Consider the following 24,924-nt stretch of genomic DNA (forward strand, 5'->3'; position numbering starts at 1 on the left):
ACTGATTGATTTGAAGATGCTGAGCCATCCTTGCATCCTTAGAATAACTGTTACTTGATCAAAATGTGTGATCATGATCATGATGTGCTAAATTTGAAACCTGACCCTTAGGCAGCAGTTTTTAAAGTAGGCAAGTAGAGCATCCTTTCATGTGTCTGTTGGCCATCTGTATGTCTTCTTTGAAAAATATCTATTCATGTCTTCTGCCCCCTTTGCAATTGGATTATTTGCTTTTTGGAGTGTTTAGTTTTATACTTCTTTTTTATAGTTTTATAGTTCTTTTTGGATACCAACCCTTTATCAGATGTGTCATTTGCAAATGTCTTCTTCCATTCCATAGATTGCCTTTGAGTTTTGTTGATTGTTTCCTTCACTGTGCAAACGCTTTTTGTTTTGATGAGGTCCCAATAGTTTATCTTTGTTTTTGTTTCCCTGCCTCAGGAGACGTGTATAGAAAGAAGTTGCTATGGCCAAGGTTAAAGAGGTTACTGCCTGTGTTGTCCTCTAGGACTTTTATGGTTTTAGGTCTCACATTTAGGTCTTTATCCATTTTGAGTTTACTTTTGTTATGGTGTAAGAAAGTGGTCTAGTTTCATTCTTTTGCATTTTGCTGACCAGTTTTCCCAACACCATATCATCAGGGAAATACAAATCAAAACTGCAATGAAATATCACCTCATACCTGTCAGAAAGGCTAAAATCAACAACACAAGAAACAACGGATGTTGATGAGGATGTGGAGAAAGGGGAAACCTCTTGCACTGTTGGTGAGAATGCAAACTGGTGCAGCCACTCTGAAAACAGTATGGAGATTCCTCAAAAAGTTAAAAATAAAACTACCTTTTGATCCAACAATCATACTCCTGGGTATTTACCCAAAGAACACAAGAACACTAATTCAGAGGGATACATGCATCCCTATGTTTATAGCAGCACTATCTACAATAGCCAAATTATGGAAACAGCCCAAGTGTCCATTGACAGATGAATGGATAAAGAAATGTGATATACACATATACCATATATATATATATGTGTATATATATATATATATATATATATATATATATATATATATATGAGAGAGAGAGAGAATGGACTATTACTCAGCCATAAAAAGAATGAAATCTTGCTATTTGCAACAACATGGATGGAGCTAGAGCATATTATGCTAAGTAATGTAAGTCCATTAGAGAAAAACAAATGGCACATGATTTCACTCATATGTGAAATGTAAGAAACAAAGCAAACAATCATAGAGGAAAAACCAAGACACAGACTCTAACTATAGAGAGCAAACTGATGGTTACTGAAGGGAGGTGGGCAGGGGAATGGGTAAAATAGGTGATAGAGAATAAAGAGCGCACTTGTGATGAACACTGGGTGATGTATGGAAGTGCTGAATCGCTACCTTATACACCTGAAATTAATATTACACTGTATGTTAACAAACTGGAATTTAAATAAAAACTTTTTTAAGTATGCAAATAGAATCCTTTTAGAGAAAGCCTGAGAGATGGACATTTCTGCCTGTGCCTTCTGTACTGAGCCCTAGGGTGAGAGCCATAGCAGTGCTCACACCCATTAATAACTGCTTCTTTGTGCTATAGTTTTGTGAATCCTATGGATGCAATCCCCACTGGCTTTCAGAGCAAGGTGTTTGGGAGAACTGTCCCTGAAGTGGGAGTCTTAAAAGTTAGGAGGCTAAATGTGGGATCCAAACCCCTAGCCTCTCAGGGAGAAGCTGGGAGTTGCAAGTTAGCTCCCGTTTGGCACTGTACCAGGAGTGACGTTTATGGCAAGATTATGTCTCATCAGCCTTTCCTACCCATGTGGGTATTTTCTTATTTGCCAAATGTGTGGGACTCCCTCAGCTAGTTTCTGGATTTCCTTCAGAGGGAATTACTCCACGTGCAACTGTGTATTCAGTGTGCCTATGGGAGGAAGGGAGTTCGGGAGCCTCCTATGTCACTGTCTTTAAAAACTGCCCCTACCTCTCTGCTTAAGGAGACTGCTTAAGATTCTCTCTCTCTCTCCCTCTGCCCCTCTCCCCAGCTCATGCTTTCTCTCCCAAATAAAAAAAAATTTTTTTTAATAAAAAAAAACATAAAAAAAAACTGCCCGCACCTAATTTTATAAAAAGGACATGTTGGGGCTCCCGGGTGACTCACTCGGTTGAGTGTCTGACTCTTGGTTTCAGCTCAGGTCATGATCTCACGGTTCGTGGATTTGAGCCCCATGTCTGACTCGCACTGACAACATGAGGCCTGCTTGGATTCTCTCTCTCTGCCCTTCCCCACTCGTGCATGTGCACGTGCTTTCTCTCTCAAAATAAGTAAACTTTAAAAAAAAAAAAGGAAATCTTAGTGAGAGTTATAACTTTAATAGATGATAGCTATGAATCAATATGTTGCAGTAGACTTCAAGATAGAATACTGAAATGATCCCTTCATTAACTTAAGAGTATTTTAGGGGCACCTGGGTGGCTCAGTCAGTTAAGCATCCAACTTTGGCTCAGGTCAGGATCTCACAGTTTGTGAGTTCAGGCCCCGTGTCAGGCTCTCTGTTGACAGCTCAGAGCCTGGAGCCTGCTTCAGATTCTGTCTCCCTCTCTCTCTGCCCCTCCCCTGCTTGTGATTTGTCTATCTCTCAAAAATAAATATTTAATTTTTTTTAAAAAGAGTGTTTTAGATGATGATTCTAGTTATTAAGGCAGTGATACGGTAAGAGAACAAAAATCAAGCTATTTTTAAGTATTTATTAACCAGAGTTCATTCTATAAATATTTATTGAGTGCTTACTATGTTTCAGGAACTACACTATGTACTTGGGACACAAGCATCCAACCTTGTGGAACCTCCAATCTATAAAGTAATGGACTACAGAAATAATAAATACACACATAAAAATAAAAATAAGGAGTAGTCATAACTTCTAAAATATGGGCCTGGGAAATATTTCTAGGTGGTACTGACAGCAAAATTCAGTGGAGGACTGTAATCCAACCAGAAACATTGTTATGACTGCATTCATCATTTGCCATTTGGTCGCTCATCTATGATTTCATTTTACTGAACTCTGACTTTCTCATCTGAACTGAATTACAATGAGGGTGTTAAATCATATCTGTAGTTACCTTTGCATATTTTGTGACTTCAAACACTTAGATTATGATTCACTGTGTGCATAATTTTTTAAATTGTCTCAAACCGGCACTGTTGCTTTTACTTTGTCTAGGTTTTCTCTAATGAGCTAGCATAACTTCATAGCTTCATACTTTTTGTGCTGTAGTCTGACAGCTTGATGGCTGATTCTTTTAAACTAATACAGTATGTGCTTTTTGTGCCTCACTTTTCTCATCTGTACAATGGGATCTGTAGATGACCTAACCAACAAACAGAGTTGTTATAAGGATCAAATAATGAGCATCATAGAAAAACACAGAACTATGGGCACCTGGGTAGATCAGTCGGTTGAGCTTCCGACTTGGGCTCAGGTCATGAATTAGTGGTTCATGGGTTCAAGCCTCGCATCAGGTTCTGTGCTGACAGCTCAGAGCCTGAAGCCTGGAGCCTGTTTCAGATTCTATGTCTCCTCTCTTTCTCTCTGCCCCTCCTCTGCTCACACTCTGTCTCTGTCTCAAAAATAAGTAAACACTAAAAAAAAAATTTTTAGGGGCGCCTGGGTGGCTCAGTCGGTTAAGCGTCCGACTTCAGCCAGGTCACGATCTCGCGGTCCGGGAGTTCGAGCCCCGCGTCAGGCTCTGGGCTGATGCCTCGGAGCCTGGAGCCTGTTTCTGATTCTGTGTCTCCCTCTCTCTCTGCCCCTCGCCCGTTCATGCTCTGTCTCTCTCTGTCCCAAAAATAAATAAACGTTGAAAAAAAAATTTTTTTTTAATTAAAAAAAAACACAGAACTAAAGAAAGTGCCAGGCACACAGTAAGTTTTACATGCTGTATTTTCTGCACCCCTCTCAGTCATTTACTTATTTCTACTATCTTGAATATTTTAACATGGTAAATGGAGTATTGTTCTTTTTCCTTTCCTTTGTACACTTGGTAGGAAGCAGGTTTACAATGAGAAGTAAAAGCAAATATATATCTAACAGGACCATATAAGAAATGTCTTTGTCTGTAAATCACTTACCTCAGGAGGAAATCCCTCCAAATGGTACAGACCAAGAGATGTTTTTACACTTAACTCTTCTCTAAAGTTTTTTTCTGGGGCACCTGGTGGCTCAGTCGGTTAAGCATCGGACTCTTGATTTAAGCTCAGGTCATGATCTTGCGGTTCGTGGGTTCAAGCCCTGAGTCAGGCTCTGCACTGACAGTGTGGAGCCTGCTTGGGATTCTCTCTCCCCCTCTCCCTCTGTCCCTCCCCTGTCTCTCTCTCTCTCTCTCTCTCTCAAAATAAATAAATAAACATTTTAAAAATAAAGTTTTGTTCTGATTTCAAAAGTCATTTTCATTGTTATAAAATTCAATATTACAGAAATTAATAACTCAAAGTAAAAAGTCCCTTTACCCACATATTCACCCCACTCTCTACCCCGAAGGAGAATTAATGGTAATAACCTGTGTATATTCTCACATGGCTTTTCTAGTCATATATTTTTTTATTAAAATAAGATCACATTGTATATATAGCTTTACAACTGTCTTCTTACTCTCTTAAAATATGTCTTTGGTGTCTCTGTCAACACATTTAGTTCCTTCTCATTTCCAACAGCAGCACAGAGCTGTAACTCAAGAAGGTGCTGTGGCTTCCTGTGTACCTACTCACAAAGTCCTATAGCGTTTAGATCTGATTGGAAAAAGCCCTTTAGCTGACCCTTGTACCGCCAGCCACTCCAAGTCCTGACCCAAAAAGGGGACCAGAAGAGTCATTCAAAAGATGTGCTCAGTCCACAGCAGGAGACCAGAGTTTGCTCAGTACAGGGAGAAGGACTCAGCTGGATGATGAATACAGATTCATACAGCAGTTAATGCTGAGGGTCACAGAAACATTATAAATCCAATGCCCTTGAAGTGGAACCTCTCTCTGGAGTCTGGACACCCAGTCATTCACAGCCCACTTGGAGTGGGAAAGAAAATTTATTTGAGAACGTTAAGGTCAAGTTAACTTATTTTAAAATTGCCATAGGAGGCCATTCATCCCCACTTGACTTCTCCCTCTTCAGAACCTACTTGCCATCCCTCAGATATTTGCCCTCGGAGCAATTAAGTCCTCTTTTTTTTTTTTTTTTTTTTTATGCTTTCATTAGCTGCTCTTTTTTCTCTTTTTTAGCTTACAAAAGGGCAGATGTATTTTAAGCCAAATGTCAATGTCAAACATCAAATATCCATTCCCATGCAATGTACAGTGTATATAATTACATACTCTGTTGTAACAAATGTAGTATTGTTTCATTTGTATACCAAACTTCCATGTAACTGACCAGGCGTAAAGAGTACTCTGTGCAGAGAGCCTAGAGGATGCACCTCAGTTAAGACCTTTGTTAAATGGTGCATGGTTCCCCAGCATAAGGGAACTTTTTGGAGAAAGGAGCTATGAGTTTCCTTGGCAAGAAAACCAGAAATAGGATTATACCAAGCAGCACGTTCAGAGCCGTGCAGGCTGTGGTGCCTCTGTGGCATCACCCAGGAAGCCACCGTGGTGGGACTAAGGCAGAAGCTCCTTTCTGCCAGACGGGAATGCTGAGAAACCAGAGCCACACAGCCTCACTGCTCCCTGGTACACTGAACTTTCTGAAGGCCACTGGCCATCCAATTCATCAAAGGTTACATAGCAAACGGTTCAGAATTGCATACATAAAGCATAGAACGGCCAAGGGGTCAGAACTAAGGCAGTTAAGTAGGTTTTCTTCCTTCCCTTTTCACTCTTCAGTTATCACAAAGCCCAAGTAGCACCATTCCAGGCTGGGGTTGGATCTGTTTCTTTGTGCCTCAAATAGGTCAAAGTGAAACTTTCTGAAACATTATTTTGAGAAATCAAAATTCCTAGTCCTGCTACTTACGATTGTTTCAACCTGTTTCTTTCAGATACCATTGTTCTTATCGCTTCGATAGCAGTTGTTTCTGCAAAAACTCAGGGTAATATTTTCGCCACGTCTGCACTCAGAAGTCTCCGTTTCCTACAGATCCTCCGTATGGTGCGCATGGACCGAAGGGGAGGCACTTGGAAATTACTAGGTTCGGTGGTTTATGCTCACAGCAAGGTAAGATCTGCTTTCTGAATTGCAGAACAAGACTTTTGAAACGTTTTCGTTGATTGCTGTGGGAGAGTAGAACCCACCAAGCAAACTGAGTCATTTCAGAAATTGGCCACAGCACAATGTATAATGGGTTGCTCAAAAGTCGTCAGACGGTTGCCAGAGGGAAGGAGATTGGGAGGAGAGGCAAAGTGGGTAAAAGGGAGAGGGAGGTCTAGGCTTGCAGTTAGGGAATGACTAAGTCACAGGGATAAAAGGGACGGCACAGAGACTATAGACAGTGATACTGTAGCAGTATGTGTGGTGACAGATGTCAGCCACACTTGTGGTGAGCACAGCGTAACATACAGAGATATAGAATCAGGATGCTGTACACCTGAAACTAATGTAAGATTGTGTACTCAAATAAAAAGCAACGCTTTCCAAGTCCTTACGCCTCAAATAAATTATAGTAAACCCATACATTTAGAATACTGTACAGCCATTTAAAAAAGAAACCTGGGGAAGTTGTCCTGTTCACTGGGACATCCACTGAATAAAAAAAGCAAATTCGGGGCACCTGGGTGGCTCAGTCGGTTGAGCATCCAACTTTGGCTCAGGTCATGATCTCGCAGTGAGTGATTTCAAGCCCCACATCAGGCTGTCTGCTGTCCACAGAGAGCCTGCTTCAGATCCTCTGTCCCCTCTTTCTGCCACTCCCCAGCTTGCACTCTCTCAAAAATAAATAAACATTAAAAAAGGAGTAAATCCTATAAATAAACAAATAAATATTATCATAAATATCCAAAAAGTAGTAAAATGAATGCATAGGTTTTTTTTTTCCCCCCTTTTACACGGATTTTTTACTTCTAACGATCTTTCAATTCCTTTTATATCTAGGAATTAATCACGGCTTGGTACATAGGATTTTTGGTTCTTATTTTTTCATCTTTCCTTGTCTATCTTGTGGAAAAGGATGCCAATAAAGAGTTTTCTACATATGCAGATGCTCTCTGGTGGGGCACAGTGAGTATAAAAATCTAGTTTTGTTTTTTGGATGTTGTGAAATGTTTCCTTTGAATACAGTGTAATGATTCCTAGGAATCATTTATGAAAGGTCTCAATAAAAACATTAACTTCCAAAAGAGAGTTACATGAAAATATACAGCACTAAAATTGTCTGAAGAGTTTTCCCATCTCTATAGCTCAACAAAATCAAGTTCTCTTATAAACCATCAGAAGTATTTCTTGAGTGCTAGATTGTTGCCAAAATAAGAATACATTGTTGTTGTTTTTTTTAACAGTGATTAAAATCTTAATAAGCTTGTTTGTTTGTCTTAACTTTGTGGAGCACAAATTTAAATTGCCAATTGTTGCATTGGCTTACCTCTCATCAGAAAGTTTCTCGGAGGTTAAAAAAAAAAAAAGGAATAATAGCTGAATGAAAGTTAAAGAAAAGTATGGCACAAGTGAAAAAGAGAAAACTGATAACCATCTGTGAGATCAGAGATTATAGGCACCTAATATCAAAACTTTCCATAATAGGCACCTGGGTGGCTCAGTTGGTTGGGCATCTGACTTTGGCTCAGGTCATGATCTCGAGGTCCGTGAGTTGGAGACTGGTGTTGGGTGCTCTGCTAACAGCTCAGAGCCTGGAGCCTGCTTTGGACTCTGTCTCCTTCTCTCTGCACTCCCCCTGGTCTCTGTCTCTCTCTCCCATTCTCAAAAATAAACATTTAAAAACAATTTTTTTAAAACCTATCCATACAAAAACCTACTTTTCATTTAAATTGTTACTAAAGGCCACTCTTGGGTGGCTCGTTAGGTTAAATGTCCCTCAGTTTCAGCTCAGGTCACTATCTCACGGTTTTGTGAGTTTGAGCCAACGGCATGGGGCTCCCCACAGAGGCAGCATGGAGACTGCTTGGGATCTCTGTCTCCCTCTCTCTCTGTGCCTCCCCCACCCACGCTGTCTCTGTCTCTTTCAAAATAAATAAATAAACTTCAAAAAAATGTTTTTAAAAAGAAAAAAGATATTAAAAAAATAAATAAATGGTTGTTACAGAAAACTTCACCCAAATAAAAAAATCATAACTCTCATACAGACACATGCTAAAGATTTTAACTCCTTTTTTAAATTTGTCATGATTAATGAGGGAACCAGTAAGATGTTACATCCAGTTCAAAGAGCTATCCAAGAACATTACCACGTAAAGATCAGGAATATTGAAATGAACCTGGTTTCTTCCACAATGTGAGAGGGAGGTCAATTAAACCTCCACTAGACAGAATTTATTTATGTGTCTATAGACAAGAATTACTTTCCACTGCTACTAGTTATCTACAACTTACAGAGTTGTAAAGTAGCTCAAAAGCCGTGAAAGATGCAGAGCCCCATAAAATCAGAAGTTGATAACCTGGAAGGGTGTGCTCTAAGCAAGGCACAGTTTTTCATTAAAGCAAAAATCTTGTCTGCATTGTAAAGAATCTATAAAAGTCATTGAAAAATGTGCCCTAATAATAATGTCACAGGCTAGGGGAGTGCTTTTGGCAGTGTATAAACTATATTTCTTTTTATTTTATTCCTTAAGACATTCCAAAAGTGTGTTTTGTGAAAATGTACAGCATTTTTAACTGTCGAAACAGCTTCCCATCTCTTTGGTCCAACAAAGTTAAGTTCTCTAATAAATCATAATATTTCTTGAGTGCTAGACACCAAAATTAAAATACCATTTTCTTAAACTGTCATTAAAATATTTATAAGTTGGGGGCACCTGGGTGGCTCAGTCGATTAAGCATCCAACTTCAGCTCAGGTCATGATCTTGCATTTCGTGTATTCGAGCCGTGCGTCAGGCTCTGTGCTGACACCTCAGAGCCTGGAGCCTGCTTCGGATTCTGTGTCTCCCTCTCTCTCTCATTCGCACTCTGTCTTTCTCTCTCTCAAAAATAAATAAACGTTTAAAAAAATTTTTTTTAATATTTTTAAGTTGGTTGTTGGTTTTGTGAAGCATGGATTTAAGTTACCAATTGTTGCATTGTTCTGCTACCCATCAAAAGCTCATCAGGGAGAACTAGAACCCTCGTCAAGAACAAGGACAATTTGTCAGGGCTTGTATTAAGCAGAACTCGGTATGTTTGTTGGCTGCACGGCAGCAGTAAAATGAATAAGAATCAGAAATATATTCACCTGAAGGTTAGGATTTTTTTAATTAAATTATCAGAGTAAATGTCTACAAGATTATGCCATTGATAACAAAGCGATCTGGTGGTTTCATAACTTGGTTCCCAACTCCTTCCTTCCACTTCACAAGCAATAATGGACATTTTGAAAGGAGGAAAGTAGAAAACCTGAAAGAGAGCAGTCATGTGACATTCTTAAAATACCTTTTATATGTAGCGAGCAAATGAAAATCTATGACTCATTGTGGGATAAACTGTGTAAACTGAGAAAATAGGAGGCTTTTCTAGCCAGCAAGGGGACGACAGTTTATTATCCCAGTCTTCAAAGCAACAGTTTGAATTTTAAGTTTAGTTTTTGTTTCTCTCTGATAATTCTAACGTACTTACATTATTGAGACATTCAGGTGTGCCTGTCCCACTGAGATGCAGTTGTTGGTGAGTTCAGCCTGGCAGCTCTTTATCTTTCTTCCCAATAGCCTTCCTTTTCTCCTTATTACTAATACGAATTGCTGTATTGTGTGTTAAACAGTGTGTGGGAAAGTCTTAATATACTTCTCACTTAGTCACCAGCTTATTTCTTTTGCCAGAATAACCCACGTAGCAGGTTTTCAAAGGTCATGTCTGTGACTTTCAGAGGGGAAGCAGCATATTTTCATTGATTCCCATTTCAGTTGTGCTATTTGGACTGAAGTTTAACCTGTACTTAACAGGTTATTTGAATGACCTAATTATGTCTCTATTAAAAAAAAAAATCTAGTCTTGAATGCAAAAGTCAAAATCTTCTACGATGTCAGGCTTCTAGGAAAAGGCTGTGTTGGTCCACAGTGAGTTTGTTGATATTAACTGAGTCATTGATGAAATTGTCTGAATCCTAGAAATATACAAGAAAGCGAACAAGAGTGTGTATTATTTCTATTCTTTATAAGAAGAACATATCCTAGATCTCCAGTGTGAAATAAAATAAATTTAGAACACTATACCTTTTATGATATATTGATCAGACCTTAATGAAATATATGGCTGGATACTTTTTAGTTGAAATTGTCCATTTTGCACATAATGGACACCTTGCTAACTATGGAAGTATCCATAATAAATAGAGAAATAAAAGCATCCTGAATTGGAGTATTTCTAAGTGGTAGGCTTTCGTTTTAAAAAAAGGAAATTCTTGGGGCGCCTGGGTGGTTCAGTCAATTAAGCGACCAACTCTTGATTTCGGCTCAGGTCATGATCTCACAGTTCATGAGTTTGAGCCCCACATAGGGCTCTGTGCTGATGGTGTGGAGCCTGCTTGCTCTCTCCCTCTCTCTCTACCCCTTCAGAGCTCGCTCTCCCTCTCTCTCTCTCTTCCTCTTTCAAAATAAATACATAAACATTAAAAAAAAAGGAAATTCTCTTTATTAAAAAAAGCCCAAATTATTGACATTAAGTATCAAAATGCAATTTGTGGTCTATGGATACAAAATCCCGGTGAATTCTGAATATTAAATATTAAACTTCTCTCATTAAGAAAATGGTGAGGGCCATCTCCAAGGCCAACTTTTGGGAGGAATTCATGGTGTGATCAACGCTACTCAAAGCCAATAGCAATTCAAAGAACTCTGATCCCTGAAAACATTCCATACTATTGAATATCAACACCTCGCTCATTAGGTGGAGTAAGACTAAGACCACAGCCATTGCCCAAAGACGGTAGCTACTGTTGCTATGGACATTTCGTTGTGGATGTTAGATGGAAACACCTTTATAACAAAAAGAACAAAGAGCTATGTACTTCATGTCAGACCCACAGCTTAAGCACAGAAGGGGTTTGGGGATTGGGGGTTACAGTGAAAAGATATTCTAGGTTTGGAAGTAGCAACTAAAGGGACATCTGTGACAGAGGAAGTAAAAAAAGGTGCAAGGGGACTTAACTCTGGTGGTTGAGGCACTGACAGCTACAGGAAAAGAGGATCTTCTGATTTTTAAGCGTAGCTCCATTTAATATTATTTCCTATTATTATTTTCTTCCTTTTTGGTTGCTTTAGATTTATTCTGAAACAATTTAAGAACAAGTCTTCCTGGAGTTATTTCCTATTATTATCTCCTTTCCTGTTATTATTTTTCTCCTTTTCAGTTAGATTTATTCTGAAATAACATAAGTTCAGGTCTTCCTGAAGTAATATTGCCTGATATGACCTGTTCTCAAAGGCCAGTTTGTTCTCTATTTACTGATATTTCTGTGATGAAGACAGTGTTATGGGGTAGCCTTTTTTTTTTTTTTTAAGAAGCATACAGCAGCAGGTAGTATAAATCTATTCTGGAGTAACCATCTGAGCACAACCCCCACCTGGGACCGTGTGCTTGAAATGATTACTTCAGGCATGTAGAAGTATTATTTCTAGAATTTATGCTGAAAATCTTACAGACTTTCTGAAAGCAAATAATATAGAAGAATCTATGTATGGTGCACTCAGCAGGTTGTACAGCCCAAATGTATGCCATGAGTTTCATCCCCCTGCAAAATCTAAGAATAAGAAATGGTGTGGGGCACCCGGGTGGCTCAGTCGGTTGAGCATCTTGACTGCAGCCCAGGTCATGATCTCACAGTCTGAGTTTGAGCCCCTTGTCGGGCTCTGTGCTGACAGCTCCGAGCCTGGAGCCTGCTTCCAATTCTGTGTCTCCCTCTCTCTCTGCCCCCTTCCATTCGCACTCTCTCTCTCTCTCTCTCTCAAATGTAAGTAAACATTAAAAAAAATTTTAATTAATAAGAAATGGTGTAAATTTGTGAAATGAACAAAAATACCCTTTTCTTTGATAATACCAGGAATCAACCCTCTTTAGACTGGGTTCAACAGTACAAAGTGTTTTCTGCCACTTTTTTAAGCTGTTGTTTTCTGACACAGTGCTGATCCATTAAATAAAAGTTAACAGTTGTTTCTCACCACCAATACACCGTCTGATGTATCAGAGCGTCACTTGGCCACAAGATAATCAACACAACAACCCCCAACTATTCAAGAACATTGTCAAGTACCAAGCAAACACTGAAACACACATACCCAAGCTGCTACCCACCAAAACATCCTAGCTGCTGTGAGCATCTACAAGCCTGTGCCTACCCTGATGGCACGGACCTTTGAAGTATATTGGTCAGAAGCCTCTGTGGGGAAGCCTTTCCTAAGAAGTCTCTTCCTTTAGTAACGTCATCTCACACATGGTTCTGAATATTTTTTGCTTAGATTTATTCCATAAACGTTGAGCACATACTTCTTGGAAAAGAGCAGAAGAATTACAGTCAAGAAACTTGGCTTCCAGCCCTACTGTTATGATTTAGTGTGGCATTCAGCAAACATTTACTCTCTCTATAAAATTGAGAAAATAATATTACCCAAATACAAAGTTGTTATGTGTATTAAACTGAGATTAGGACACGTAGATGTGCTTTATCAGACACTGGACAAATGTTAGTCACTACTGGTATTACATATTTGACTATGAGCGTGGAAGAACAACATGAAATGCTATTGCCCTGAGCTGCCTGCCACGACAGAACCCAAGTGATATGATCCACCACCACAAGAGATTCGGTGTTTGCAGATGGAAAACCTTTCTCATCTAATGGTTCACAAACTGCTAATGTGAATCATCCTCGTGTAAAAGACCACCTTACATGGAAATGATACTGTGCTTTGGAAATCTACAAATAGTATGTTTTTAGTTTGTTTACATGAATACATTAGCTATAAACTAGTATTCATAATTGTATCCTCAAAGTTAAACCAATAAGTGTTTATTGATTTATTACTGGAAGAGAAGGATGGGTTTATACCTACTGCTTTAGAATTAATTCTGTTATTGAAAGAAAAAAAACTACATCCTAACCAGTTCCAAATTGTAATCCGACCATAGCATCTGCTATCTCACAAAAAAAGAAATGAAAAGAAAAAGAAAAAAAGCTTGGGTCACAAATGTCCCTCGACTGGTGAATGGATAAAGAAGATGTGGTGTGTGTGTATGTGTGTGTGTATACATATTGTATACATATATATATATCTAATGGAATATTACTCAGCCATAAAAAAAGAATGAAATCTTGTCATTTGCAATGACGTGAATGGAGCTAGAGTATATTATGCTAATTGAAATAAGTCAGTCAGAGAAAGACAAACACCATATGATCTCACTCATATGTGGAATTTAAGAAACAAAACAGATAAGCATATTGGAAGGGGTGGGGGAAAGAAAACAGAGAGGGAAACCATAAGAGACTCTTAGAGATAGAGAACAAATTGAGGATTGATGGAGGGAGGTGGGTGGAGGATGGGCTAGATGCATGACAGGTATTGGTATTAAGGAGGACACTTGTTATGGTGAGCACCAGGTGTTGTATTTAAGTGATGAATCATTGAATTCTACTCCTAAAACCAATATTGCACTGTATGTTAGCTACCTCGAATTTAAATTTTAAAAATTAAAAAAAAAAAAAAAGAAAGCTTGGGCCAGGATTTACATTTGTGTTGCAGTATTATTCCTGAAGAAGAATTATGGGTTACTAAACACACTAAGGAGCCCCAGTCTGCCTTTGCTACTACAAGTACATATCCATGCCAACATTTGCAACCCACAGATTTTTCCATAAAATATGTTTTTTCACCTGCATGGCTGCAACTGAGTATATGGAAGATGAGGGCAAAAATGTATCTGAACTGTTCACGGCTGCCACATCACCTTCCAGTAGATAGTCCGACTGGAGACACGGCACACACTACCAGCTTTCCTGAGGTCGACTGAGGAGGGGCGACAGGGTGCAGTGGGCCATTCCCTCTCAGATCCTAATCTGTCTTGTCGGGCTACAGCCTGAGAATGCATCTGCCAGTTTCCACCTCGGGTCACAACACGTGGCAATAAATGACATCCTTTCCCTTAAGGAAAGTAGTAATCTCCCTAAAACTGCACTGGAAGAGATACTCGAAAGTTTTTAAACTTATCTTTTCATTTTATAAGTAAATTCAAAACTTCACAAACTTCCCAATGATATTGTAAACACCATGGTCAAAAGTCAATGAGTAGGAATCAATCATCAATATGTAAGTACGTATGTAAATACATTTTTAAATTTTAATCTATTCAGCACTTGTTAACCAGCATATCTCTTGTAAGCTCCGGAAGTAGGTAAAAAATGGAATGATGTCCAATATGGTGGATGTCTTCCAATTCCCTAAAGATGACATACGCACCCTCTCAAGTTTCTCTGAGACAAGCTGCTCCCCCAGAGCATCTCTGCGTCTCAATCCAAATGAAACTAGTCGTCACTACGTTCAGCCACTGAAAGATTCACAAGATTTCTAGAAGACAGAAATGGGTTTATTGTTTGGTGCAAATGTGGGAAAAATAAACACCGAAAGAGCTTCTGCTGCTCAGTTCATGTACAAAGGATCAGCTGATAATCACTAGCAGGGCGTTCCAGATGCTAGGAAAAGAAGAGAAACATAATGTAGTTGTACTTTTCCAAGGGGACACACCAGTACTTCAAGGACAGCTTGACCTAAAAGTTCTGAAAATCAATGAACAACTACGTAGGCCTCATCGGAGGATGGTTTCATCGCATGTACCAGTTACTGCTTAGAAAGCCAGCAGCCGATCAAGCTGATGGGTCAGTGTGAATTCATAAAGAAGTTCACATCTTTTTATTGTTATGTGCATTTTAGAAATGTCACATTTTCATCCCTGATGCTACCTGTCTGTTAACTATCAAGGAGCCCAGTTGCCCCCTTTGCAGCCATAAAAAAAAGACACACTCCCACCAGGCACAAAACAAAGGCAACTCCCACCAGCCCACTCCCCAGAATGGACTGAGACAAAACTGCCACCCTGTTGCCAGATCCTCCTCAAGCCCGGCTTGGCAACAAAAGGCCTCTATGCTTTCAACCAAGCAACATCCTGAGAGACTTTGAAATTGGAGTGGAGGAAGTTGTCGCACCTGAGCTTGGCTGCCATCTTTCCAGCCACCTGCAGGCAGTGGAACATGGTCATTGGAAGCCTGCACCAAGTGCAGAGAGAAGGTGGGTGGTCTGGAAGCCCGAACCGGAGTGCAGAGAGGTGAGCAGAGTCTTTGCCATCCCCAGGGGGCTCCAGGGGGCAGCTCCCAGAGTTGAAGCATTCTTTTCTCCCTGAAAAAGGACGCATGTAAGAGGGAGGACAATTATAAATCCAGAACGAGATAGAACAGGCATTCTTCTCTACTCACAATGAAATACTGAGTACATCATCACTTTGCCATGTCTCATTCTTCAGAGTTAGAGGCAGTGATTTAAAAAAACAAAACAAAACAAACAAACAAAAACGCTCTCTGAGGGATGAGTCAATGAGAATAACTTAAATGCAGGGTAGTTCCCCCTTATCCCTGGTTTCTCTTTCCGCTGTTTCAGTTACCTGCAGTCAATCTGCCCTTGGGAAGTAGATGGTCCTCCTTCTGTGTTTGGTCAGAGGTCAGTAGTAGCCTAATACTACTTCACAATACCTACCTCATTCACCTCACCTCATCTTATCACGTAGGCATTTTATCATCTTACATCATCACAAGAAGGGTGAGGATAATATTTCAAGAGAGACCACCACATTCACATAACTTTCAGTATGTTGTTATAACTGTTCTTCTTCTTATTGTTGTTAATCTCTTACTGTACCTAATTTATATATTAAACTTTATCATAGATATATGTGTATAGGAAAAAACAGCATATATAGGGTTCAGTACTAAGTGTGGCTTCAAGCATCCATTGGGGGTCTTACAATACATCCCTTGTGGATAAGGGGGACTACTGTATTATTAGAATGTAAAGTTTACCATTATTGCTGTGACCAAACGATGAAATATCTCCTTTAATTTATTATTATTAAACTGCTGTAAAAGGATTAAGCTACTTTGCAGAAAATTTATAGATTAAAATCTTTCCCAGGTATTTTAAGATTAGGAACCTATAATAAAATTGAGGCAAGGGGTGCCTGGGTGGCTCAGTCAACTCTTGGTTTCAGCTCAGGTGATGATCTCGGGGTTTCGTGAGTCAGAGCCCCACATCCGGCTCTGCACTGTCAGCACAGAGCCTGCTTGGGATTCTTTGTCTCCCTCTCTTGCTTCCCCTTCCCCACTCACGCTGTCTCCATCTCTCTCAAAATAAATAAATAAACTTTTTTTAAATGTTAAAATTGAATATTTTTTCTGCAATCTCAAGTAATTCTTTTGAGAGCCCCACCACTGATAACGCTGGTGATGTGTGATTAACTTGACTACTAGGTTCTACTACAAACTCCCTCTCTCCAACCTTGGATGAGCCTCCCCCACTCTGTGGACCACTTATTGATCTGTCCTTGACACCCTCTCACGCTGTCACAGCCCCAAGCCTTTTCCCTGCTCTAAGCCTTTTGCTCCCCATGGCTGATCCCACCCTCTCTTTTACTGGAATTGAAGATGACCATCTCAAGCATCCTCAGTGCTGCTCTTCATTCACACTGTGTCCCCATCTTTTCCCCATGGGATTAGAGGTGTTCTTCCATACTGCCAAGGCTAACCATTCCAACTGTACCCTTGATCCCATGTTCCTTCCTCCACAGTTGCCTTACCCTATATAAAGCTACCAGTCTTCCCCCCTGTCAGCCTCATTCTTTCTTCAGACATGCACAAATACATCCTAGAAAGCCTGCCTTCAAGTCAGAGGTTTCACTCCATTTGTTGCCAGTGTTCTTGAAAGGATTCAATATTTACATAATTTACTTAATTTACTCATGTGAGATGTTAGAGAGATAACAGAGTAAAGACACAGTTTCCTTTCTGGTAAAGGAAACAGAGATCCCTCCCCAAAGAAACATACAGAAATCTACCACTTATGGTAAGTGATATTAAGAAGCAAGGGACTGCAATAGAAAGTGACTGGAGGCCCCATTGCAGACAGAGTGGGTAGGGGAGACCTCTCTGACAATGGAGTATTTTGGATAAGACTTGAAGAATGAGAAGAAACCCTGGGAAGGGTGGGGAGAAAAACAATTCTGGCTGAGGAAACAAGATATGCAAAGGAACTGTGGCAGAAATAACCTGGCCTGTTTGAGGAGTTGAAAGGACATTGTGAATAAAGTATAGTGAGCAAGGGTGAAACCGGAATCATCTTGGAGAGGCAGGTGGAGACTAGATCAGGTAGGCCCATAGTTAGGAGCTTAGAATTTATTCTGGATTCAGTGAATAGCCATTGAAGGGTTTTTAAAAGGAAGTAACAAAATAATCTCCCTCACAGGTTTGGGAGAAGGAACTGGAGGAAATCAAAAGCAAAAGCAGAGATAGCAATTAAGACATTGCTGCAGAAGCCTGGCCTATCATGGTGGCAGGGAAGACAGTGCACAAGGGATGAATTTGCAGTATCTTTGGGTAATAGGATCCATGGGACTTGATAGATTCAGGGAGAGGAGTGAAGGAAACAAGGAATGAGGACAACTGAGACTTCTGACATGAGCAACTGGGTGGATGGTGGTGCCCTTGATTAGGATGGGAAGGGATACATTTGGGGGAGTTACAGCTTTGGGGGCGATAAGTGCTCTGTTTTAAACATGCGAAGTTTAAATGACTTTGTGTCATCCAAATTGAAATATCAACTGTACATATGTGAATCTAGAGCGCAAAAGAATCTTGCCTGAAGGTATAAATTGGTGTGTTCACCATAAAAATTTAAATCCATGAGAACACTTAAGATCACCTGGGAAGAGACAGAAATAAATGGGATAGAAGAGAAAGGAAAGTGAGAGAAGAATAGAATTTTTTAAAAGAGAGAAAGACCCAGAATTAAACCTTAAGAATCCAAAAGTCAAAGTTTGATTAGCATAGGAGGTCCCACATAAGGGGAGCCACCAAAGATACCTCATGGAAGTGAGGAGAGAAGAAAGCTAGGAAGGGCTTATCAGCTGAGCTGTAAGTTTCTGAAAGGTCTGGCATCACGAAGCATCATCTCCTTCTATCATTTCTGTCTCTCAAACGTAACCCCTCCTTCAAAACCCAGGTAGGATGATAAGACCAAAGCAACCCCTTTCCTAGAAATCAGTGACTATCTATCTCCATAACCAGTATCTTTTTTCTCAGTCCTCATTCTCCTTGTTTTCTATGAGACTGTGATACCAGGGATCACCTGGTCCCTTATGAAACTCTCTCTTCTTCATTGAGTTTCCATGTATTTTACCCATTTCTAGCTCCCTTACTTTTTAAAATATTTATTCTTCTCTGACTCCTTTCCCTTCCATCCCTTAAATGTCTATTTCCTGAAGTGTCCTTGGACCCTTTCTTTGCACACTTTGCAATCTCATTTACTCACAAAGTTTCAATAATCATCCTGTGCCTGACTCTAAAATCCAAATCTCATGCCAAACCCAGTCTCTGGCTTTCAAGACTCAAGTTCTCTATATCAGTTTCCTGCTCGACATTTCTAGATCAGAGTCATACTAACATTTAAAAACCACTTATGCAGGGTGCCTGGGTGGCTCTGTTGGTTAAGCATCTGACTTCGGCTCAGGTCATGGTCTTGTGTTTTGTGAGTTCGAGCCCCACGTTGGGCTCTATGCTGACAGCTCAGAGCCTGGATCCTCCTTTGGATTCTGTGTCTCCCTCTCTCTGCCCCTCCATGCTCACATGGTATGTGTGTGTCTCTCTCTCAAAAATAAATAAACATTTAAGAAATGTTTAAAAAGCATTTATTTGCAAAACCAAACTCTCTATCTTTGCTCCAAAATCTTCTTTTTCTCATCATATTTCTATTTATACTGGAGCTGTCTTCTTAAAATTTTTAAGTCCTAGTTGACTTAGTCTTCCCCTTCATCCCAGATGATTAACAAATGCATTTCTATTGAACTTCATAAGCACGTCTCTTTACTTTGCACTCCCATACAGCTTCGTTGCCACTGTTCCAGTTCACTTGCGCCATCATTCTTCCAGATCGTGCACAACCTCATGGGCCCTGGAGAGGAGCTGGGACTTTGTTCTAAGAAGCATGGGAAGATCCTGGAGCCGTCTGATCATGGGAGAGACATGATCCAAATATCGTTTTTCAAAGACACTCCCTGACCTAGCAATAGCATATTTAGTTAATCTCCTCTTCCACTAATCCTCTTAAGACCCACCATGCTCCAACCCAACTAAACAACTTATACTTTCTAGAACCTACCATATTTGTTCTCACTGCTGTGCAGCTGGTCACCTGTTTCCCACCCTAGATCACCCTCTTTATCATTTTTGCCTTGCAAAATATTGCTTCTCCTTCAAAGCCTCCTTGACCGCCTCCCCCACCCCCTCCAAGCTGGAAACAATCAATCTGTTCTTTGAATCCGCTTAGCAGATTATTTGTGCATCCATCATAGTAGCTGTCTTGCCCTATTTCGTGTTTTAATGATTTGTGTGTGACGTGTCTCCCCTCTTGTGCCGTAAATATCTTAGGACAAGAACTACGTACCTCTAATTTTTGTTCCACTACAAATCATAACACGTACCTTGCACACACCAGACCTCCAGGAAATGCCTGCCAAGGTAATAAATAGACAGCCTTAATTAACATAAATTATTGTTTTGTGTACTGATCCAGTCCTAAATCCATGGTGCTATCATTTCTGTATCTCTGATGGTTATCCGCTTATTTAAATAACCTTTCCTTGGAAACACTTAGAAAAGATGGAAAATTGTGTTATAAGGGAGGAACAAGTATGTAGGTTATTCCCTTCCTTAAACAAAGAGAAGCTCTGTTATGCGTCACGGAAAATTAAAGCACAGTAATAAAATGCGCCAACAAGGCTTGTTGAATAATGATTTAGTGGAAACGTTGCTTTGCCTCCTGTTCATAGGTCCTAACTTTCCTCTCAAGTACTTAAGCTGCACGTTCTATTTATTTTGTTTTTAGATTACATTGACAACGATTGGCTATGGAGACAAAACTCCCCTAACTTGGCTGGGAAGATTGCTTTCTGCAGGCTTTGCACTCCTTGGCATTTCTTTCTTTGCACTTCCTGCCGTGAGTATCTTTGCAGAAATAAAACAGTTTCAATTAGATCTTAGAGGTTTATTAGCATGAGCTTTCACAAATTGGTGTGCCCAGAACGTATCTATATCGCTACAGATATAATTTTATTAATATAATGTTGACTTTTATACATACATCTAGTTGGAAAATTTGTGAAATATGGTCTTCCCTTGGAGATACTTAACCTGAGAGTTTTATGCCCTTTGGTCTTTATGACCAAATAATAATTCAGATGGCATCACCTCTCATTCAATGTGCTACTAATACATTTAAAATATGTAGAAAGATTTAAAGATATCTTCTTTTTAAACTGATCTCTCCGATTTGGCTTATAACATGTGCTGCTTAAGAGCTGGATGTGATAAGTGGAATATTACCTCTTCAGATCCATTTGAGTGAAAAGCATATGACCTTAAAGGGTTTCAATGTGTCAGACGATTTATTCTTTCTGTCACCATCACTGATTTTTCTTAGTGAACAGCTTCTGCATCTGATCAGAATGAAGAGCACATTTATCTTCTCCCAAGCCTCTGATTATTTTCTCCTTAATGGATGATGCTTACTCTCTGATCATTTTATCCTCTTGTTTTTGTAAAGGCAGCTGGTCAAAATATTACAATTTGCCTCCATCCCCAAATTCTCACTTTGCTCACTCCACCTCTTGTAGGGGAAGAGAGCCAACAAAAAGGAGGGTTACAGTGTAGCAGCAGGCATGCTTAAGGAACAATAACTTCACTCTTGCTCCAGACACTCTTGCTCTGTACTTATCCGTGAGTGGCATCACGGTCTCTGCTGAGCAGAGACCCCAGAGCATCCCTCCACAGGAAGCCAAGGGATTAGGGATTTTCAGCATCCCAGCCTTTGGCTCACAGGGCTTCATCTCTGCCTTGTGAATGAGTGCAGAGGACACTCATGTCGTTCCCATGGCCAGACCCCAACTTCAGACTGACTGGCTGGTTCTGCCCCAGACCATACGAGACCACAGAGAAGACACCGAAAAGACTATGCATACACTTGAGCATTAGATCTTGGCTTGGATTTAAAGCCACATACTACCTGGTTTTGTCACGTACACCCATGCGACTATATTAGTTTGCCAGGGCCGCTATAAAGACATCACAGGTTGAGTGACTTAAACAGCAGAAATTTATTGTCTCACAGTTCTGGAATCTAGAAGTCCAAAATCAAGGGGCAAGCAAGGTTGGTTCTTGTTGAGGAGCATGAGAGAAGGATCTGTTCCAGACATCTTTCCTTGGTTCACGGATAGCAGTCTTCTCCCTGTATCCTCACATTGTCTTCCCTCTGTACATGTCTATGTCCAAACTTCCTCTCATAAAGACACCAGTCATATCATATTAGGGCTCATCCTAATGGCTTCATTGTAACTTGATTACTTCTGTAAAGACCTTATCTCCAAATAAAGTCACATTCTAAAGTACTGGGGATTAGGATTCCAGCATAGGAATTTCAGAGGGATACAGTTCAGCCAATAACAGTAACATGGGGTATGTTTCTTGATCTATATAATAGAAGAAGAATTATTGCACCCACAGAAATTTTGTCAAGAGCAATATGGTGATATGTCTAATGCTTGCCATGTAGAAAACCTTCATGAATTTTGTCTCCCCTTTTATGTATGAATCTAGATGTATTGTTTTCTGTTGTGAAATGACAAAATCAAGGAGAGTCAAAAAAAAATCTCACTTATCCAGAATCAACTCATCTGGCAAACTCAACAATCCATAACAGAGCAGAGACTCATTCAGTAATCAAATTCCCCACATGAAAATACCTTTAGAAACAATAAATACGTTCTTGGGTTTTTTTACCAAAATACTGCTGCTTTAGTGTCTATACTTATCCTGAGACCACATATAAAACAACCTGTGTGATCCAGTGAAAAACTGTAAACAAAGAAGCAGGCAACTTCTGGGCTATTAAAATTGACAACAGTGTATGTGTTGTCCTCATAGGAGAGCCTCTTGAAACCTAAATCATAGCCTGTTCTTAATTTAGAGAAAATTCTGATAAGCTGAGCTACATAGTTTTACAATTCTCTGAAGATTATAAACAGCAAAGGCAGAGGTCCACTGATTGAACAAACAGTATAATGGGAAGAGATGGTGGAAGACTAACAACAAAGGAAGGGGAAAATATTTGTAAGAAGCAAGCAAACACGAGTGTTCAGAATCTGTAAGGACCTGGGGCCCATTAGTGTTAGGGTCAACCCATCTCTGGAAACTGGCCGTATCCAGCACAGCAAAATACCAGTCCCCATAAGGAAACTCTGGACTATCACAGGAAGGTTAAATTGTGTTATTCTGTTAGGTTAGAGGTCAGACACTAAGTTGTTATGCTGGGAAATGTTTCCCAATAAAGTGATTACAATTTTCAGATATGCAAATTAAATTAATATGTGTTGGAAATCTAAATAAAATGTTAAAAAAGGGGGGGCGCCTGTGTGGCTCCGTCAGTTAAGTGTCTGACTTCAGCTCAGGTCATGATCTCACGGTTCGTGGGTTCGAGCCCCATGTCAGGCTCTGTGCTGACAGCTCAGAGCCTGGAGCCTGCTTCAGATTCTGTGTCTCCCTCTCTCTGCCCCTCCCCAACTCGCACTCTGTCTCTCTCAAAAATAAATAAAACGTTAAAAAAATATATGTGTGTTGGAAATCTGAGAAACTTGCTTGCACAGAACACTCCCTAACAATTCCAAGAAACGTTGGCTTACCATATATCTTTTATTGCAACCTCATATTTACTGAATGAAAGACTAAATGGTCCATATATACCTTTAAAAAAGAAAAAACTAAATGGTCCATATACACCTTTAAAAAAAGTGGCTGGAAATACCATTATGTCTTGTGTGCCTGCTGGCAACAGTGTTGTATGATTGAGATTTAGGAGAGCACATTTTGCTAGGAAACTTAGAGGTGAGACGTGAGCCATCCCTGGTTGGGTTTCCTCCCACCCAGGAAACCAAGGACCAAGAAAGAGAAGAGCCTTTCCCCATCTTTCTTCAAAGCAGAAGGACTTTTCTGCATATCATAGAGCCATATAACTACCCTTCCAAACTCCACTGGAAGATCACTTTCCTTGAGGCCCACAGCATCCCTAAGCTAATGAGCAGACAGAAGCAGTCAGCTCCTCAGCATCGCCCTAAGGTGCAGGCCTTTCCCTTCTTTAGAACACTCCCTTCCTTCCTGCTAAGTGTATCTTTCAGTGTAGCCTGTCCTTCTGCACTACATTAAGCTCCTTTAATCTGGGAGATAAAAAGGGATAGATACTTAAATGTTTACCAAAACATATTTTCTTTGTACTTGATGTTTATGTAATACTTCTCAACATAGCACTAAAACATAAAACCTAAAAATTTAAGTCATGTGATCTTAGGCAATGAATGAAAACAAAAGTCAATTTTTTTTTTAATTTTAATGTTAATTTATTTTTGAGAGAGAGAGAGAGAACGGGTGGGGAAGGGACAGAGAGAGAGGAAGACACAGGATCCGAAGCAGGCTCTAGGCTCTGAGCTGTCAGCATTAGAGCCCGACACGGGGCTCAAACTCACAAACCATGAGATCATGACCTGAGCCGAAGTCAGACGCTTAACCAACTGAGCCACTCAGGCACCCCAACAGAAGTCAATTTCTATGAAGTTTCATTTTATTGATGTTGCTATTTGAAGGCATGGCACATGGATTATATACATAGATAACATATATATATCCCATAAGTTATAGATATATAATATATTTATATATATCCCATAAGTTTTATATATGTATACATATATATGTGTGTGTATATATATATATATATATATATATATATATATAACATAATGAACTTTATTTTAACAGACTTCTACTGAGGTTCACTGAGCTGTGTAGAGAGGTGGAAGAAAATTGGAATGGAGCCATAATGAGACAATGAGCAGACCTGGTTTAATAACTGTTGTAATGTACAGTCTGGCACAAGAGATATGTAGCAAACATTTGCCAACTACTAATATATATTTCTAAGCAATGCCAGTGTGATTTTTAGCACATTTTAGTTTGTTTGGCAAATGCTGAGTTCGTGCTAGGCCTGTCTTTATTTTCCAAAAGGGATTTACATTTAAACCTCATTTGCACATAATAAATACCAAAAAATGGTAGCTATTACTGTTAATTTAATGTCTACAAAATCTGAATTATGCTCCATGAGTGGATTATGTGCCCTATGCATGTAATGTATGTACACACAATACATATAACAAATATGTAATATACTCTAATGCCTTCTATTTTCTTACATGTATGTGCTTCATGAAAAATAACATTAAAAGGAAAATAAATAAATCTTTCCTAAGTCACTTCAAATAGCAGTAAAAAATTTAGGAGTTATGAGTGACGAGAGTTGGAAGGCCATTTTTATAACCTCTACATGGAGGGAAATGTTGTTTAAATTGACAAACAAGACCATACGGACCAGGTTTTTAAGTTTGCACAAAGTTTGGTTTGTGCATCCTCAGCCTAATGAAGATCTTAGACA

The 24,924-nt window shown here is 39.6% G+C and overlaps 1 protein-coding gene across 5 annotated transcripts in view; it reads left to right on the plus strand.

The window, feature by feature from the left end:
* The window catches only part of KCNQ5 (potassium voltage-gated channel subfamily Q member 5), a 539,817-nt gene that overhangs the window by 425,675 nt on the left and 89,218 nt on the right, over positions 1–24,924 (plus strand). For all 5 annotated transcript variants that reach the window (XM_040473946.1, XM_040473947.1, XM_040473948.1 and 2 more), the window contains exons 4-6: positions 6,041–6,216; positions 7,090–7,215; positions 20,275–20,385. In XM_040473946.1, coding sequence (XP_040329880.1) covers positions 6,041–6,216; positions 7,090–7,215; positions 20,275–20,385 — 413 coding nt within the window. The remainder of the gene's footprint in view (positions 1–6,040; positions 6,217–7,089; positions 7,216–20,274; positions 20,386–24,924) is intronic.

Source organism: Herpailurus yagouaroundi, unplaced genomic scaffold, assembly GCF_014898765.1.
Source record: "Herpailurus yagouaroundi ecotype Mexico unplaced genomic scaffold, PumYag 139, whole genome shotgun sequence".
In the NCBI taxonomy this organism is placed as follows: Eukaryota; Metazoa; Chordata; class Mammalia; order Carnivora; family Felidae; genus Herpailurus; species Herpailurus yagouaroundi.